This window comes from Trichosurus vulpecula, chromosome 9, assembly GCF_011100635.1.
Source record: "Trichosurus vulpecula isolate mTriVul1 chromosome 9, mTriVul1.pri, whole genome shotgun sequence".
NCBI classification, from domain to species: domain Eukaryota; kingdom Metazoa; phylum Chordata; class Mammalia; order Diprotodontia; family Phalangeridae; genus Trichosurus; species Trichosurus vulpecula.
Window position 1 is genome coordinate 1,895,280 of NC_050581.1, and position 14,794 is coordinate 1,910,073.

Consider the following 14,794-nt stretch of genomic DNA (forward strand, 5'->3'; position numbering starts at 1 on the left):
CGGGCTTGTTCACCCTTTGACCTCGTTTAGCGGTCTGTTAAGCGTATGGGACCAGATCTGAACTCAGGAATGTGTCTTCCTGTCTCCAGGCCCAACACTCTATTAACTGGGATACCTAGCTGTCCTCCCCTCAATGGCATGACCAGATATCTTTAGATGGCTTCCTAGATTCCACAATGACTCAGGGATTTGTACTATATGAGTTTTTTTAAATAAATTTTTAAAAAATTATTTAGTATTTTATTTTCCCCTGATTACATGTAAAAACAATTTTTAACAATTGTTTTTAAAACTTTGAGTTCCAAATTCTTTCCAGGTTTTTCTGAGAGCTTCCTGCTTATCATTTCTTGTAGCACAATAGTATTCCATCACAATCACATTGCACAATTTGTTCGGCTATTCTCCAACTGATGGGCATCCCCTGAATTTCCAGTTCTTTGCCACCACAAAAAGAGCGGCTACAAATATTTTTGTACATGTAGATCCTTTTCCATTTTTTATCATCTCTTTGGGATATAGACCTAGAAGTGGAGTTGCTGGGTCAATGAGTATGCACAGTTTTATAGCCCTTTGGACACAGTTCCAAATTGCACTCCAAATTACATCAATTCATAACTCCACCAACAATGGACTAGTGTTCCAGTTTTTCCACAGCTTCTCCAACATTCATCATTTTCCTGTTTTGTCATGGTAACCAGTCTGATAGGTGTGATATGGTACCTCAGAGTTGTTTAATTTGTATTTCTCTAATGAATAGTAATTTAGAGCATTTTTTCATATGACTATAGATAGCTTGAATTTCTTCATCTGAAAACTACCTGTTCATATCCTTTGACCATTTATCAACTGGGGAATAACTTGTATTCTTACAGATTTGACTCAGTTCCCCATATATTTTAGAAATGAGACCTTTATCAGGGACACTGGCTGTAAAAATTGTTTCCCAGTTTTCTGCTTCCTTTCTAATCTTGATTGCATTAGTTTTGTTTTTGTAAAACCTTTCTAATTTAATGTAATTAAAATTATCCATTTTGCATTTCATAATGTTCTGTCTCTTGTTTGGTCACAAATTCTTCCATTCTCCATAGATCTGACAGGTAAACTATTCCTTATTCTCCTAATTAGCTTATAGTTTCACCCTTTATGTCTAAATCGTGTACCCATTTTTGACCTTATCCTGATGTACAAGGTAAGATGTTGGTCTATGCCTAGTTTCTGCCATACTGTTTTCCAATTTTCCCAGCAGTTTTTGTCAAATAGTGAGTTCTTATTCCACAAGCTGGAGTTTTGGGGTTTATGAAACAGTAGATTACTGTAGTCATTGACTACTGTGTCTTGTGTACCTAACCTATTCGACTGGTCCACCACTCTGTTTCTTAGCCAGTGTACTATATAATCTTGATGAAAAGTCTTTTTGTTTCTGGGCCAGAATTCTGAATATATTATACTTGCATTTGACATTACTCCCATCAGAGCTATTTGGAACTCCTCTAGAAGAGTAAGGTTTGGAGGAATGATGGAGGAAGCCTTATCTCTACCCTGCTTTATCCAGCTGTGAGTGCATGTCCTGTCTAGGCAAATCTGTTTCTGACTTGGGCAGCTTTTTTCTTGTGCTTAATTCCCCATCTAGGTGACTGAGCAGCAACCTAGGGATGGAAGTGTTCAGGTGAACTTACAGATTTCAAAAAGTCTTGAGATCCTGAAAGGCCATCAAGGCAGATGCTTCAGTGTTCACCAAATCTATTGATTGTGGTTGCTACAATCAGCCAAAGTGAGCTAGCACCAAAGGAAGGATCTACATCAGAGAAAGGGGATCATGGGAAAAGCCTTTTGGCTGTTGATCAAATTGTGCTCAGTAGAGGTGAAATGTAAAATAGCTGATTAGTAGGACTGCCAAACCACATTATGTCCTGATGAGACTGTCAGCCTCCTTCAAGGATGTACCCTGCCTAGAAGTCTCTCCATCCAGTTTGAATCATTGCTAGCGCGTGCTTTGATCCTCGTGTACTGATTGTTGCTTTCTGGGTGGGTGTAAAATTACCTATCTTGTATCTTTTACTGCCCCTTCCCCTCATTTTGGGGAAACCCTAGAGCCCAAAATAGAATTGTCCCCAGAATAGTCTGGAGGAGAGTGATGAGCCAATGAATGTTTGAGCTGAGAATTTGATGTCCCCTATTGAGAAGCCAGGCTTTCCCCAGAGTTGAATCCTGGGTAAACTGAGGTGACATATAATTGACCAGGATTGGTGCCAACCCACGTAACCTCAGCTAAGCAGTGCTCAGCTAGCTATTCTACCACTATACACATCTCATTTAAACTTTACCACAACCCAATGAGGAGGACACTACAAGTAGGATCGGACAGTGGATAGAGAGCTGATTGCCAATGCATACTTTCCATATTTGTAAAATGGAGATGATATCAATAAAATTTATCTCACTGATTTGTTATAAGGGTCAAAGAAGGAGTGTAAATATAAGACTCTTCACAAAACTCAAATGTGCTATAGAGATATCAGCTTGTATCCCCATTTTACAGATGAGGTGGTTATTCTTGTTTATCCTTTGTTCTGTAAACGGATCACGACATCAGGAAGGTTATGCTATGACTTGCAAGTAAATTGTATTGAAGTGAGGGAGGGCTATGGAAGTCACCAGCCTCCCTTTCTCCTCTGGAGCCATCTGGGTCTAGTGGCGAGATACAGATCAGGATGACATATGAGTAAGCTGAAGCTAGAAGAATTTACCCATGGTCACATGGTGTCAGAGGTGGAATATTTGCTGATTTGATTGACTAAGCATTCACCATGTTATCCTGTTATTTTTCAGCTGGGTTCTGTGTGTGCCTGGAATTCTGTTGAAGTCCAACTGATGAGCTATTTGAACAACAACAAACTCATTAACAGTGAATCAGTAAGTAAAAAATAGATTCCAGGATGGAGTGGGGCATTGATTTTATTTCAAGATACATTTTTGAGGAAGAGGCTTATTTATCCCACAGGACTATTGGCCCACCCATAATCTAGTCCTGCTTTCACTTAGACAAACCTGTTACTTGACAGGTATGTTCACACATGATAGAATTACACTCAGGCATGGTTGCACACATTTTTATAGGTAGAATAGAATGCTCACTAGTGGTCTTGATGTCACGTTTTTCCACATCTCTAAATACATCATAAACTTCTCTATCAGTTGTCCAATTACTCCCCAAGGCAGGTCTGTTAAACTGTAACATGCCAGGGGATTTTTTTTCAGATAAAGATGTCAGTGTAAATGATTGTCTGTTCACACTGGTTCTTGAGTAGTTTCTTTGTCTAGGTTCTGTATTCATTAAACTTATAATATTCTTACTTTTCTGGTCTGGCCCCTTATAAGAAATGATTCCCAGGATACCTAAAGGACAAGAAGGAGATCCAGAAGTATTCCTTGCATTAAGGAAATTATTCTCCCCCTCCCAACTAATCCTCCTAGGTGTCTCATTTTCTCACATTTTCATCACCACCACCACCACCACCTCCACCACCCCAGTAATCCCAGAGCTTTTTATGCCCTGCATCTTGAAAAAAGGTCACAAAGAAGTGAATGGGAACTGGGAGGGAAAAGGAATTCCTAAGGTCACATGAAAAGAAAATGAGTTTGCCTGGAAGAGAGCCAAAGTATACTCCCTGTGCCCTTTTCATATTGCTAAGGCTTAAAAACAGGCATGGTTTCTTGCTAGATGAGATAAACTTCCTAATTTCCCCTATAAAGCTCTGGAAGTGTATCTGTTTGGCTCAGAAGGATCAAAGAACAGGAGAGATGGAGAACTCTAGTTTTCATAGTTCAGGAGGTTGAGAGAGGTGGTCTTTCTTCTACAGCCCAGGGCTTACTTACAGCAAGTCAGGAGCAGAATAAAAGCTATCCACAGCATATAAAAAGGCCACAGGACTACATAGTAAGTGTTTTGTACTCCATTTACTTTTTCCAAAAGGAACACAAGCAGCATTATGGCAATGAAGAGACAAGTGCCTATGGCCAGAAGTAGAAATAGTGTCTTTAAGGAAAACCCAGCTCAGTAACAGGAATGGGACAGAACTGCCAGGTCACAGGATCATAGTTTAGGACACTAACAGACCTTAAGGGTCATCTAGGCCAGCCCCTTATTTTACAGGTGAAGAAACCAAGCCTCCGAATGGGTAGGTGACCTGCTCCAGGTATTGTTCTCCCCACCCCTCCAGGACTAGGTTGGTCCCATTCTGTAGCTTTAACTCCCCAGCTCAATGGCCATGTGGTAGCTCAATGGCAGGGGTTCTAACCTGTCAAGAAGGAAAGGATAATGAAGATAAGATGGCAATGCATCTTCAATGAAAGAGAAGTACAGAAAAAACCAAACAACCATGTAGTAAGCAGGAAGCTACAAAGGACAGCTGTGATCATGAAACCTTGAGCAGTCTGGAGCGTAGCTGTAGAGAAAAAAAGAGAGGCTAGCTAGGAGAAGTACAAGCCTTCTGAAGCTAGCTCTACAAGGGGAACAAGGGGATTTCATTTCTGTGAAAGCCACAGCTGTGGTCGAGGAAGAGGATACTTAACAAAGCTACAAAATGGGCCATGCCTGGAGAAGCAGTGGGAATGCCAGGAACAGCAAGGGACAGAAGGAATGGGGTTGGAAGGTGGGGAAAGGGGTGTTAGATATGTCTAGTAAAGGTCTTGGGGATTTAGGGGACAGAGCTATCACAAGCTTGGTTAGGGGGCTTGTTGGTTCAAAATAAGCAAGGGGTCCTCACGCCAAGAAGTAATATCTGTCGAGCAGTTTTTGCTTAAGCAATCGTGCCAAATGCCAACATGCTGCTCCCATGCATGGTCGGCCGATTTTAACACTACCCATCTGTTTGTAGCAGAAGAACATATGACCAATGCCAGGAAGGCAAAAGTGCTGAATGTAGTACAGATGGGCATGATTATCCACTGAGGGGCATTTCGGCAGGTCCTTCGGGAGTATATGGACCAGTTTTTCACCACAGGTGGATTCCTTGGGAAGATAAGGGGTTATAAATTATAGGAACCATCCCAATCCAGCTCAAATCCCATTGCAAGCCCCAAACTCAGGTCAAGCCATTTTCAATTTATCCATAAACCTAAAAACAAGAATTGCCTAGGTGATCTAGGTGATCCTGTCAGCCTTAACCCCAAATATCCCAAATACTTCCCTCTGCCTCAAGTCCCCTGAGGTCCCTAATCCAGAACTATTACAAATTTGATCCCTCCCCAAAAAGACTTACTTAGGGGATACCCCTACCTTGTCACTGAGCCCCCTGTTAGGACAACTCCCCTCAGGAACATGGAGTCTGAAATAACATGTCCCCTTTACTCAGGTGTATAATCACCCAGCTCTTGAATCCTTTCTTTTAGAAATCCCAGTTCCTCAGTCCCTCCAAGTTTCTGGACACCCCTTTGCTAGTGCATCACTTTGTCCCAACCCTGATCCATTTATTCCTTTACCGATGGTACTGTTTCAACACTGGTCTTTCTGTCATAAGATTCACAGACTTTGTGGGTTGTTGAGACTTGAACATTTTCTTAGGTGCCTGGGAAACCTTCTAACTGCTTTGGAACCTTCATTGCTATTCCCTCCCCCACCCTCATACACACTTCTGTCTTGGAACTTCTGACCTCACAATCTCATAGCTAGGCACCCCCAACCAGGATCAAGTTGGGCCTTGTGTAAAGAGAGTCATGATAGAAGAGAAATGACAGAGTTGGGGACAGTGTGGAGGAGACCAAACAAAGCCCCTCTTGGGAAAAGAAAGAGTGTAGAGAAATCATACTGATTCCACCTGAGTGACTATGAGACTGCACTGTTTAAACAAAAAAAAGGGTCAGTGTTGGGGATGTGTAGACAAGAGAGGAAGGTGTTTTAACAATCTGGCTAGCAGCTTCTGTGGGGGTGTAAGATCGACCCACAGCCAGCACCCAGGAGGCTGCCGGCATGCCAGGACGCACAGGTTCTTTTTATCTGCTTAACCAAGGAAAGCACAGTGAAGGGGTTGACAAGCTTACTTTAATCCAGCATACAGACAGCATTCAGTTAGTTCAGGGGAAAAAGCCAGCACCCTAGTTCAGGTGAGCATACAGACAGTGTTCAGTTAGTTCAGGGGAAAAAGACCAGCACCCTGAACTTCAGAACATTCATTTAGTTCAGGGGAAAAAACCAGCACCCTGAACTTCAGAACAAAATACAAACAAATTACAAACATCAACAGACAGACCCAATACAATTCATAGTTATCAACATCTAGGTTCAGCCCGAGAGCTCAGAACAAGGGCTGGCCCAGAGTCACACTCGCCACTGCTGCTGCTCCAACCAAAAAAGGATCTTCAAACCGTCTTCTCTCCTCTTACAGAGTCTTTGACATCATCAAGCGCCCGCCTGAATGACCAGAGCCAATTGGTTCTTGAGTTGGCCCCTCCCCCTAGGACCCTGGGAGGTCCACATCCACGTAGACTAGGTTAACACCCAATAGGGCATGGCTCTGGAGTTAACACCTCCCCTTAGCCAGCCCCATGAATAGTCACAAAGATGCGGACCTAACCCACCGTGGTCTAAAAGCCTCTGCTGTCCCAGACATGTACACTAGGCCCTCCCTGGAGTTAGCCCTAACAGGGGCCCAGCACGGCTCAATGAGATAAACTGAGTCACTCAAAGAAAACAAAGGCCATTTTGCCTACCGGCACAGAAGGTTAGCAGGGTTGTACCCTAAATACCTGCCCAACTACCTTCTCCTTACTGTGACCCAGTCCAGACATTCCTCTGTGGCTCATGCAAGAGGTCTAATGGCAGTGCTCTGCAGAGATCTACCAAAGGCCAACACTGAGAGTTAGAGGCAGAGCTGTGACTAAAACAGAGATCCTTTGATTAGGAGGCCGCTGCTTTTTCCTTCTCCCTACATAATCCCCATGCATCATCCGCCTTTTTTGAGTCACTGAAGGCCCCAAAGGTGTTTCCACATCTCTGATTATATTCTCAGGAAGCATTTCCAGAATTGGGCTTCCAGACTAGCTGTCATAAGCCCATTAACCTTGAGTTAGGTAGTCAAGCCAAACTTAACTCTAACCCAACATGACCGCAGCAGAGTTGATATGAGAAAGTCTGTTCCTATGGAAGTCTTTGAGTAAATGACAGCTTGTTGAGAATACAACACAAGGGATTCTTGGTCATATATAAATAGAGTTAGATGGCCTCTGATGTGCCTTCTAGTTCTTAAATTCTGTGCTTAAAGTCTTCTGAATCTTGCTCTACTTTTTTTAAGATAATGAATTTCAAATTTTCCAAATAGATAGGTGATCTAAAGATATGAACAAATAATTTTCAAGAGAACTACAGTCAATAATTTTATGAAAGACTGCTTTAAATCACTATTAAAAAGAGAAATAGAAATGAAAATAAATTCAGTTTTACCATACACCCAGCAAATTAATAATAAGGACAAAAGATGGCAACAGTCAATGTTGCAAAGGCTATAGAAAGACAAGTTGCACCAGTTTACTGTTGATGGAACTGTAAGTTGGTATAACTTTGGAAAACAAGTAGGAATTACTGGATTGTACAAAAGTCACTACCCAGTTCAAATCATATCACCCAGAGATCCCACTGCTAGGTATACAATATATAGAGGTGGTCAAAGACCAAAATAAGGGCCCATATATACAAAATATGCACAGCACCATCTTTTGTGGTAGCAGAAAATTAGAAACAAAGTGAATACTTCTTGGATATAAAATAGATTAAGAAAATGAAATATATGGATGTTCTAAAGTATTACTGCGCCATGAGAAACAATAAAATAAGAAATTCAGAGTACCATAGGAAGACATACAAATTAGTACTGAGGAAAGTATGCAAAACAATATAAACAATAATTCTAGGGTTGACATCCTCAGAACTCTGTGAGGTAGGGACTGTTATAACCTCTATTTCACAGATAAGGAGACAGAGGCTCAGAAAACCTAAATTACTTACCCAGGATCAGACCGCCACTGCTGCGTGTCCTTTGTTCTCAGAGAAGTCCGTGTCATTAAGGAGGTGATGCCATGACTTGCAAATGAATTAGATCTGAGGGAGGGAGGGCTGTTCAAAGTCACCAGACTCACTTTCACCTCAGGAGCAATCTGGGTCCAGTGGCCAGATATAGATCAGAACAACTAGAAATGGCACAGGACCCAAGATCATACAGATTGTAAATGTCTGGGGCAGGATTGAAACTCAGGTCAATCAAGCAATAAGCATCTATTCAGTAGCTACTGTGTACCAGGCCCTAAAAACAAAAGACAATTCCTGTGTAAGGGCAAGCAAAGGGGGACTTTTTATTGTCTTTTGTTTTGGAGGGCTTCTCAGCACTAAGACAATCAAGTGCCTTTGATTGAGTCTTGCCCCTGTTTGTAGGAAGGCCGACACCCTTTTGCTCATTAGGTCAGGAGACTTGTGAAGCTCTTGAGAGGTGTGAAGCAATCTGACCCTGAAGAAGTGTATACAAACTCTGAGGTTAGTGTTTTGTTTGGGGCTCACTCATTGGAAGAGTGCTAGTGTGGAGACTCGGGAGCCTTAAAGAGCCCTGTAGCTTTGAAAACCCAGATGTTGGTGCTTCTTTCTCTGGTAACTAAGTATGTATAGCTTTGGTCAGAGAGCTAGAAGCCTGTCTGTTATGTTATTTGCTCTGTTTATATTTTCTGTTTGTATTTGCTCTGAAGTTCCAGGTGCTGAATTTTCTCCCAGAACTAAGAGAATGATATATGTGTGTTTGAGTAAAGTGAGAGTGTAAAGCACTTAAAGTTGCTCTCCTTAGAAAAGCAGATCAAAGAACCTGTGCTAGCAGCTAGTAGCTGGCGTTGGTAGCATTGTTGTTACACCCGGCTCTTAAGAAGCTCACAATTTAATGAGGGAGACGACATGCAAATAACTACGCACGAACAAGCAACATGCAGGATAAATACGAAAGACACTAGAATTAAAACAGATCAGGAAAAGCTTCCTGTAGAAGGTGGGATGTTAGCTGGAGCTTGGAGGAAGCCAACAGACAGAGATAAAGTGGAAGAGTATTCCATGTGTGGGAGACAGTTAGTGAAAATGCTCAGTCAGGAGATTTGTCTCGTTTGAGGAACAACAACAAGGCCAGTGTCTCTGGATGGGGGAGTACATGGTTGTCAGGGCTGGGGAGGTTAAGTAAAGAATAAGATTAGAAAGGTGTCCCGGAGAGGTTAGGAAGGGCTTTGAACACCAGAGGCTTTTATATTTGATTCCACAGGTGATGGGGAGTCACTGGAGTTTATTGAGTAGGGGGATGACATGGTTGGATCAGTGCTTTAGGAAAATTACTTTGACATCTTGATTGGAGGATAGGCTAGAATGGGGAGAGATTTGTGGCAGTGAGATCATCCAGGAGGCCACTGTGATAGTCCAGGTTTAAAGTGATGATGGCCTGTACCAGGGTGGTGGCAGTGTCATAAGAAAGAAGGAGGTGCATGCAAAAGATGTTAGGTAAAATTGAGAGGTGTTGGCAGCAGATTGGATGTGGGGGATAGGAGAGAGTGAGGGGTCCAGGGTGACACCTACATTTCAAGTCTGGGGGACTAGGAGGATAGTGGTGCTCTCAACAATACTTGGGAAGATTGGAAGGGGTGGGGAGAGTAGGGGATAAAGGTTAAGAGCTCATTTTCCTGACTACAAGTCCAGTACTCTCCACCATACTACCCAGCTGCCTGAACATTATACTTGACTATAGTAATATAAACAAATAGACTGTGATAGGAAAAGTCATCCAAAAAAAGGGAAAAGGAAGGAAAGAAGAGAGGGAAGAAAGGAGAGAGAAAAGGAGGGCAAAAGAGATGAAAGTTAGGAGAAAAAAAGAAAAAGGAGAAAGGAGGAAGAGAAGAACAAATAGAGAAAGGTAAGGAGAGAGGGGAAGGGAAGAAGGAATTCAAAGAATATTTTGGGAACCAAAAAACCTAACAACGTTAGGCTACATTAATCGAAGCAGAGTATCCAGGACTAGGGAGGTGATATTAGCACTGTACTCTGCCCTGGTCAGACCACATCTAGAATATATTGTTTCATTTTAAGTTCTATATTTTAGGAAGGACACTAATAAGAATAAGTGCATCCAGAGGAGGCCAACCAAGATAGTGCAGGGCCTCAGAAACATGATGATCAGTGAAAGTTAATGGGGAGGTTTAGCCTGCAGAAGAGAAGCCTCAATAGGGGAATATGATAACTGTCTTTCACTGTTTAAAGGGCTGTCAAGTGGAAAAGAGATTTGATTGGTCTTCTTTACCAGTGGAGGGGAGAGCTAGGAGCAATGGGTGGAAATTACAAAGAGGCAGACAGGCTTGATGTAAGGAAAAACTTCTTAACAATTGGAGCTTTCCAAAATCAGAAATGGCTTGCCTTATGAGGAAGTGGGTCTCCCTCACTGGAAGTCTTCAAACAAAGAAGGCTGGATGGTGGTTTATGTTGTACAGGGGATTCTCATTCAGAGGATAAATTGAAACACATAGCTCTGAGGTCCCTTCTTAATCTGGGATTCTGTGAATCTGTGACCTTGCTTCAAATCAGCCTCAAGAGATGAACATATACAAAAGCCAAATAAGAGACAACAAATCTGATTTTTTAAAAAGCACCATTTCTCAAAACCATGGGCTGGGGTCTAGCAGAGAGCTTCCCTGGCAACATGCCCTGGCATGCCCTGGACCTTCTGAGGTCTTGGTCTCACTGCTGGACCCTGAAGCATGTCAAGTTTTCTGGAGAGAGACAGAGCCAGGCTTGGAAGGGGATGACAGAGGAAGGGGCCAGACTCACAAAACCACAGGAAACTAGAGATGGGTGTGAATTAAACGACTATTTAGTCCAACCTCCATACTTTATAAAGAAAACTGAGGTTTGGAGAAAGGAAAGGACTTCCCCCAGATCACCAAGTTGATCATTAACAGAACAGCAGGGGCAGTGGCTGCTTCCTGAGTTTCAGCACCACAGAATCAAGTGGCTGATCAGAACGGGAGGTCAGAGATCTCTTTGCTGGTGCTGAGGCAGGATTCTCTTGCTTTGCCCTGCTTGGATCTGGGTTGCAGTCCTGGGGAAAGAGGAGTGCTGGTAGCAGAAATCCCCTGAAGCTTGGCACAGAGCACTCTCCACTCTAGAAGCTGAGTCACACCTTGACAAAGAGCTCAAAAGTCACGTAATCGGCTAGGAAAATGAGCAGACAATGTGAAAAAACACAGGCTATAGAATCTTATTTTGGTGACAAAGAAGATCAAAACATATAACCAGAAGAAGACAACAAAGTCAAAGATCCTACATCAAAAGCCTCCAAGAAAAATATAATTGATCTCAGCCCATGGAAGAGTTCAAAAAAGATTTTGAAAATCATGCAAGAGAAGTAGAGGAAAAATTGGAAAAGAAATGAGAGTGATGCAAGAAAATCATGAAAAAGAAGTAAACAGTGTGCTAAAAGAGACCCTGAAAATACTGAAGAAAATAACACCTTAAAAAAAAAGACTAACCCAAATGGCAAAAGAGGTCCAAAAAGCCAATGAGGAGAAGAATGCCTGAAAAAGCAGAATTGGTCAAATGGAAAAGGGGGTCCAAAAGCTCACTGAAGAAAATCATTCCTTAAAAATTAGAATAGAGCAAATAGAAGCCAATGACTTTATGAGAAATCAAGAAATTATAAAACAGAACCAAAGGAATGGAAAAAATGAGACAATGTGAAATATTTCATTGGAAAAACCACTGACTTGGAAAACAGATCCAAGAAGAGATAATTTAAAAATTATTGGACTAAGTGAAAGCCATGATCAAAAAAGAACCTAGACATCATCTTTCAACAAATTATCAAGGAAAATTGCCCTGATAATCCAGAACCAGAGGGGAAAATAGAAACTGAAAGAATCCACCAATTGTCCCTTGAAGAAGATCTGAAAAGGAGAACTCCTAGAAATATTGTAGTCCAATTCGAGAGTTCCCAGGTCAAGGAGAAAATATTGCAAGCAGCCAGAAAGAAACAATTCAAGTATTGTGGAAACACAATCAGGTAACACAAGATCTAGCAGCTTCTACATTAAAGAACTGAAGGGTTTGGAATATGATGTTCTGGAGGCCAAAGGAGCTAGGATTAAAACCAAGAATCACCTACCCAGCAAAACTAAGTATAATACTTCAGGGGAAAATATGGATACACAATGAAAGACAGGACTTTCAAGCATTCTTGATGAAAAGACCAGAGCTGAACAGAAAAACTGACTTTTACATACAAGAATCAAAAGAAGCACAAAAGGAAAATAGGAAAAGGAAAGCATAATGGATTTATTAAAGTTGAACTGTTTACATTCCTACATGGAAATATGATATTTATAACTCATGAGACCTTTCTCAGAATTAGGGTAGTGGAAGGAAATATACATACATACATACATACATATATATATAAATTAAAAATAATAATTAAGGGATGAGAGAGGAATATATTGGGAGAAGGAGAAAGGGAGAGATAGAATAGGGTAAATTATCTCACATAAAAGAGGCAAGAAAAAGCTGTTATAATGGTAAGGAATGGGGGGAGGTGAAAGGGAATGAGGGAACATTACTCTCATCAGATTTGGCTTAAGGAGGGAATAACATACATACTCAATTGGGTAGTTTACGCTACAGGAAAGTAGGGGGGAAAGAGATAAGGGAGGGGATGATAGAAGGGAGGGCAGAGTGGGGGAGGAGGTAAGCAAAAACAAACACTCTTGAAAAAGGATAGGGTCAAAGGAGAAAATAGAATATAGGGAGACAGGATAGGATGGAGGGAAATATAGTTACACCTTCACAACATGAATATTATGGAAATATTTTACATAACGACCTATATTGAATTGGTTGCCATCGCAATGAGGATGGGTGGGGAGGGAATAAGGGAGAGAATTTGGAACTCAATGTTTTAGAAACAAATGTTAAAAATTGTTTTTACATGTAACTTGGAAATAAGATATAGAGGCAATGGGGTATACAACTCTATCTTACCCTACGAGAATGTAATGGGGAAGGAGATACAGGGATGGGGGGGTGATAGAAAGGAGGGCAGAATGGGGAAAGGGGTAATCAGAATGCATGCCACCTTGGGGTGGGGGATAACAGAGAGATGGAGAGAAAATTTGGAACTCAAAATCTTGATCTCCAAAAAAATAAAGAGAGAGAGAGAGAGAGAGAGAGAGAGAGAGAGAGAGAGAGAGAGAGAGAGAGTGAGAGAGAGAGAGAGAGAGAGAGAGAGAAAGAGAGAGAGAGAGAGAGAGAGAGAGAGAGAGAGAGAGAGAGAGAGAGAGAGAGAGAGGGAGAGAGAGAGAGAAGAAATTGCTCTGGGCTCAGGTCACTCCATCTGTAAAATGAGGAAGTTGGATTAGGTGACTTCTAAGATCCTTTCCAGTTCTATATGTATGCTCCTATAATCAAACAAGCCAGATAAGTAACCTTTCCTCATTGTCAGTTACAGGATAACGTATCCTATATAGCACAACAAAATAAGGGGACCATAGAAGTGTTAGAGAAGCAGCACGGTATCATATAAAGAACACTAGACTTGGGGATCAGAAAACCCAGCTTTGTCATAGTTCTAGCACTTACTGTCTGACTATGGGCAAATCACTGAACCTCCAGTGTGTTTATCTGCAAAAATGGGCCTAATAATCCTTGTACTATCTACCTCGCTGGATTATTGTGAGGAAAATACTTTATAAGCTATAAACTACAAATGTGAGCCACTATAATTGTATTTTGATATCATATTTATGTGACGTACTATAATAAATAACATGGTATTAGCACCACAGCACCTGATTACATATTATTAAATCTTGGTTAGTATCTTGAAGAGTAACCATGACATATATGGTATGAAATGACGGACAAAGTTTTAAAATGATTCATATTTGGCTTGGGAATGTATTTTTATGCTTACATTTTAAAATGGTGTCTGAACTTCTGAGAATTCACAATATTCAGACTCAATAATGAAACTAACATCTAAAGATCTAACTAATTCTGGAGGAAATCAAAATTGACTCCTCAGAAGCTCTTAGAATGATGGCAATCAAGCATTAGGCTATAGTAAAGCTGATAATCCTAAAGTCGCAAGAAATCTTAGCATTTCTATTATCCTCATCTTTGCCCCCCTCCCCCACCTTGGACTTTGCCTTTGGGTTGCCTAGCTCTCACAGATGAGTGTTTGCTTTGCCTTGTTATGAAACAGGCCTCCAAGCCTGGTCCACCTCTTTACCATGCCATCAGTCTGCCTCTGTCCTAACCCACTCCCATCCCTACCCCACCCAATCTTTCCTGTCCTCCTTTACTTGTTATTCTGCCTTTAGAAGGTAGTTCCTTAAAGGAAAGGATTGTCTTGCTTGCTTTTATTCCTATTCCCAGTGCCTTAGCACAGTGCCTTACACAGAGTAAATTCTTAATAAGTACTCTATTCATCTAATCTAACATCTCAGATAAAGTATGGCATATAAAGTATAGGTATAAACTTAATATAAGTTGGCAGCTTATATATAACAAGTCATATTAGGGCAGCTAGTGCACAAAGCATTGGGCCTAGAGTCAGAAGGTTCTGAGTGCAAATTTGACCTCAGACTCTTTTAGCTGTGATCCTGGACAAGTCCCTTAACCTCTGCCTGCTTCAGTTTACTCACCTATAAAATACAGGTGATAATAGCACCTACCTGCCAGGTTTGTTGTGGGGATCAAATGAGATACTATTTGTAAAAGCCCTTAGTGAAGTGCTTG

At 41.4% G+C, this 14,794-nt stretch overlaps 1 protein-coding gene across 1 annotated transcript; it reads right to left on the reverse strand.

Moving 5' to 3' along the window:
* Nucleotides 1-2,938: 2,938 nt before the first annotated feature.
* On the reverse strand, nt 2,939-5,616 carry LOC118830821. The gene is made up of 5 exons (XM_036737804.1): nt 5,482-5,616; nt 4,767-5,011; nt 4,299-4,445; nt 3,877-4,011; nt 2,939-3,396 (listed from the first exon to the last, which is right to left on the reverse strand). Exons 1-5 carry the CDS (start codon nt 5,553-5,555, stop codon nt 3,035-3,037), a joined length of 963 nt encoding a protein of 320 aa, XP_036593699.1. The 5' UTR covers nt 5,556-5,616; the 3' UTR covers nt 2,939-3,034.
* Between the last annotated feature and the right edge of the window lie 9,178 nt (nt 5,617-14,794).

Coding starts and splice junctions, on each gene's coding strand:
- LOC118830821 (XM_036737804.1), bottom strand. CDS start 5,555: ATGTTCAAGTCTCAACAACCCACAAAGTCTGTGAATCTTATGACAGAA. Junction 4,012..4,298: donor TATCCTTTCCTTCTTGACAG/GTTAGAACCCCT, acceptor TTCTGGCCATAG/GCACTTGTCTCTTCATTGCC. Junction 3,397..3,876: donor TATTCTGCTCCTGACTTGCT/GTAAGTAAGCCC, acceptor CTTGTCCTTTAG/GTATCCTGGGAATCATTTCT.